Source organism: Symphodus melops (assembly GCF_947650265.1).
Source record: "Symphodus melops genome assembly, chromosome: 2".
NCBI classification, from domain to species: domain Eukaryota; kingdom Metazoa; phylum Chordata; class Actinopteri; order Labriformes; family Labridae; genus Symphodus; species Symphodus melops.
The window spans coordinates 30865239-30869654 of record NC_136692.1 but is presented as its reverse complement, the minus strand read 5'-3'; the positions used below and the strand labels follow the sequence as shown (position 1 = coordinate 30869654).

The following is a 4416-nucleotide window of genomic DNA, read 5'->3' as shown; positions in this document are numbered from 1 at the left end:
ATCAGTACAGTCGAAATACTCTTTGCCTCTCTATAACATGATCATGTATGATACCATTGTCACGTCTGCCGGGCAGAAAACAGGGAGGAGAACCCAATTGCAGATAAATAAAAATGTATTAAACAAAAGACAAAACAAAACATGCTTAATAAATCCAAAACGAGGAACAGAGCTTATCCAAAAACTAAATCCAAAAAACGAGGTACAGATAGAATCATAGCACATACGACAAATGACAGAAGACACCAACAAAAGACAATGATCCGACAAGAGGGTAAGAACACACAGAGACTATATAGACAGGGGTAATCAGACACAGGTGAGACTAATCAGACAGGTGAGGACAATCAGGGTAATCAATACAGGCGGGAAACACAAGGAACAAAGAACACCAGACCAGAATACTAGAAGACAAGTACAAAGTAAAACAGAAGACTTCCACCACCAAAACCAGATATACAAAATAAAACAGGAAACACCAAAGACTAGACTTAAAACATAACCCAGGAAACAAACTTACAGACAACAGGTAAACACTAAGGAACAAAGCAACCACACCAGGAGTCACATAAAAGTAACACAGGAAACAATACAGAACAATAAGGATAAAAAACTAAAACAAGACAAAACACAGAACCAAACCAAACCATGACAACCATACCATTAACACATTAAAGTCAGTTCATCATGGTGACACACGAGATGTTCAACAAATGAATATTGACATACCGGAGTCGTAATACGTAATACGACATAATCGTATTATCGGTAGCCTAATAATCGAGGTAATGTCTGATAAAAAGTTTAAAATGCCGCTGACGTTATCAGTCCTTAGTCTTTTAGTGGAAAAAGAAAAGAAGAGAGGGAGGTGACCTCAGCCAATCAGTAATTCCTCTCATGACCCGCACCAACGCTGACCGACTCGGATGAGTCAAACGAGATTCACAAAGATTCAGGTGAGGTCCAACTGGTAGTTACGTAGCCAGACACAAAAACTAAGGTGACGACCTCCGTGGTGTGTCAGGGCCTTATCAGTCAACCTGTAGAAGCAGAAGTGATGCATTTGGAAGAGGTGTGCTTTGATACGGTCCAGTTTCTTCTGCTCGAGCACATGCATGGGTACTCAACGTGGCCATGAAGTATGATCGATCCCTGTCCCCACTATCAAGAAGTCCCAGTGTGTTCTGGCTGTCTCCGACCAAAGAGACAATAAGTCAATAAAGTTGGCGTCATGTTCGCTGTATTTTTCTCCGGTGGGTTGGCCTACCTAAACTTAAGCATGCATCATGATCATGTAAAGTCATGCACGCATTATATGGTAAACATGCTCAGGCCCGGTTAGTGCTGGAGCAGTGTGAGTGCCAGTGGGGGTCATGGTGGGGGTTTGGCACAATATGTAAAGACAAAGCCTAGTGTGAGTGCACCTTCATGTTACTCCAAAACCCCTTTGTGTGCTTAGTTTGTTTCTTTGTCCAAAGATTCTGTAGATCTGATGGTTTGTGGGAGTCGCAACTAGAACGTCAGGGAACCAAGCACCAAAAGTATGTTTATCTTTGGTTTAGTGAGTGTTAATTTTAAAGTGAGAGTTTAAGATGGAAATAAGGTTGAGATTAGATGATCAGTGTGGACAAAGAGTGGAATATGGAACGAGAAGGTCTGAAATGTAAAATGCAGGGTATTACTCATGAGTTACTTTTTTACTTGAAGCCAAAGAAGCGAGGCTCAACATTTGCATCAACATTCACTGTACCCAGCTTTGGCTTCAGCTCTGGAATGAATCCAGTCTTCATATCATCACTTGTCTCCATGACTCTTCTAAAAAAAATCATCTAGAACCTCCTCGCCAGACATGTGTTTCAAGGTCCTGGTCAAAATGTAGAACGGACAAGAGAATGACGGTTTTGCCGTTGCCATCTCTCAATGAGCCTGCCAACAGCTTAATCAACCATGTTGGGATTCTGAAGTTTGTTTCCAGGTGACAAGGTGATGTCAAATATGAAATATGAAACAATGCGTTCATGTGACATCAGGACGATTGTGTTTTTGTTTCTAGACTCTGGGCAATTGGTTTTTTTTCCATCAGCTCAGAGCGATAATAAAATGTCAGGAAGGCTGCAGCTAAAATCGTCCTGGTAGGTTCACAAACTAAAGTAATTTGAATAGTTCTGAGGATGTAGCATTACAGATAACTACTGGAAGAGCCTTCCAGACAGTGAGGGCTGCCATAACGAAGGCTGAGCCCCAGAATATCTGCAGGGCGCTTCATGGGTCTGTGGGGGCCCGAGGCAAACATTCCTTAAGGGCCTCTTCCAACCAGCATCTACAATTATTTTCCAGCAATAATGCATGCAACATTTAACAGGACATTAAGAGTGACTGCTGTCAGATGGTGCCCCATTAAGGAGGCTTCCTACTTGCAAAATGTGCACATTTTTTAAGGCAATGCTTTGGTTTAAAGTTCATCAGTTATTGGGGGGTCCTACTGGCCTGGGGCCCCAAGCTGCTGCCTGCCTTGACAGTTGATAAGCAGCGCCTCTGGGAAGAGTGTAGGAGGGCAAACCAGTGTCCGATAACATTAAACTGTGTTAAAGTTCGGACCTTTACAGTTCACTTTAAGATTTACAGGTCAGAGAAAAGATTTCTGTTAAAGTTTCACATTAAACTTCAATATTGCATCATGTACCAGTGGAGTTAGACGGTAGGAGGGAGGGGGGAGTAATCAAGGGAGAGGTGAGGAAGAGGAGGAGAGATCAGAAGAAAGGACGACACTGACTACAGCTGCCCATTGGTCGAGAGCTGACCGGATGAAGAGGATGACGAGGGAGTTGCCATCAGAGATAAGTGAGCTGTGATCATTCTGGCACTCAGAGAGCTGACTGAGCTCAGCAGGTTCAGGTCACCACCTCCCCTCAGTGCTGGATGATGGACGACCAGCAGGGAGCCGAGCTCTGCTACCCTCAGCTCCTCAACTTGTCTTGCAGGGTTATTATGCGCCCTCGCACTGAAGCCGTCCTCCTGTATGCTTTGCTGTCCTCTATCGTTGTTCTCACTGTGTTTCTTAACCTGCTTGTCATCATCTCCATCTCTCACTTCAGACAGCTTCACACCCCCACCAACCTGCTTCTGCTCTCCCTGGCTATCTCAGACCTCCTCGTTGGGCTGCTGGTGATGCCGGTAATAATGGTAAGGGTCATAGAAACCTGCTGGCTGCTGGGAGATCTCATGTGTGCTTTTTCTGACATTATAGCCTTCATTCTTACCTCAGCCTCTGTGGGGAACATGGTGCTCATATCAATCGATCGCTATGTAGCTATTTGTTATCCTCTGCAGTATTCTAACCAAATCACTCGCAGCAGAGTGGGGCTGTGTGTGTGTCTGTGCTGGGCCTGCTCAATCCTTTTCAACGGGCTGATCTTAAAGGATCATCTGAAGCAGGCTGACAGATATAACTCCTGCTTTGGGGAGTGTGTGGTGGTGATGAACTTTGTGTTAGTAACACTGGACCTTGTGTTCACCTTTATTGGCCCCTGTATGGTCATCATTGTTCTGTACATGAGAGTGTTTATCGTTGCAGTGTCTCAGGCTCGTGCCATGCAGACTCATATTACAGACGCTGCAGTGGGCAAGGGTCGAATCACTGCAAAGAAATCAGAGAGAAAGGCAGCCAGGACTCTGGGCATAGTCATACTGGTGTTTCTGATCTCTTTCTGTCCATATTACATTTCCTATCTTACAGGAGAAGAAACAGCAACCAGTGCATCGTTGCGGGTCAGCATTGTATCTTGGCTGCTCTACATTAACTCTTGTTTGAACCCTGTCATATACGCTTTGTTCTATCCGTGGTTTAGAAAAGCGATCAGGTTCATTGTCTCACTAAAGATCCTGGAGCAGTCCTCGTCTCTGGTTAATATACTTTAAAGATATGATGTATATAACCTGTTCAGTCTGAGCATAACAAAACTCAAACATCTGTCAGCTATGCAAAGTGATCAGTGCACATGCAGAATGTTTTATGTCACATGTTTGATGTCACTAAAACAAAGAGAAAGACGGCTTGCACACTGCAGAGCTCCAGAAATGTTTCCACCACGGTGTCAGAAAAGCAGGTTCTGCTCAGAACGTCACCCAGGTGAAATATGTTTCAGGAAGATTGGAGCCCTGCAGAGTGTCTCTTTGTTTCAGTGACTTTTTTTACTCCTCTCTGCAGCTGTCCTTTATGTTTGGATGTGTGATTTCTGGATTGTTGTCAATATGTTTGATATCACACTGTGCATTTGTGCCTTTCTTTATTCCCTCTTCCCTCTTCTCTCTCTGAGCAGTGTGATAATTTAAAGATTACGGACTCGGCGTGAAGTGAAGCGCTTCAACATATTGTACAAATGAAATTCTCAATTATTGAAAGTAATTTTATCAGCA

The 4416-nt window shown here is 43.7% G+C and overlaps 1 protein-coding gene across 1 annotated transcript; it reads left to right on the top strand.

Annotated features, from left to right (window-relative positions):
* Positions 1-2716: 2716 nt before the first annotated feature.
* On the top strand, positions 2717-4039 carry LOC306820582 (trace amine-associated receptor 13c-like). The gene has a single exon (XM_079338461.1). The coding sequence runs from the start codon at positions 2920-2922 to the stop codon at positions 3916-3918; it is 999 nt and encodes a 332-aa protein (XP_079194587.1). The 5' UTR covers positions 2717-2919; the 3' UTR covers positions 3919-4039.
* Positions 4040-4416: the final 377 nt, after the last annotated feature.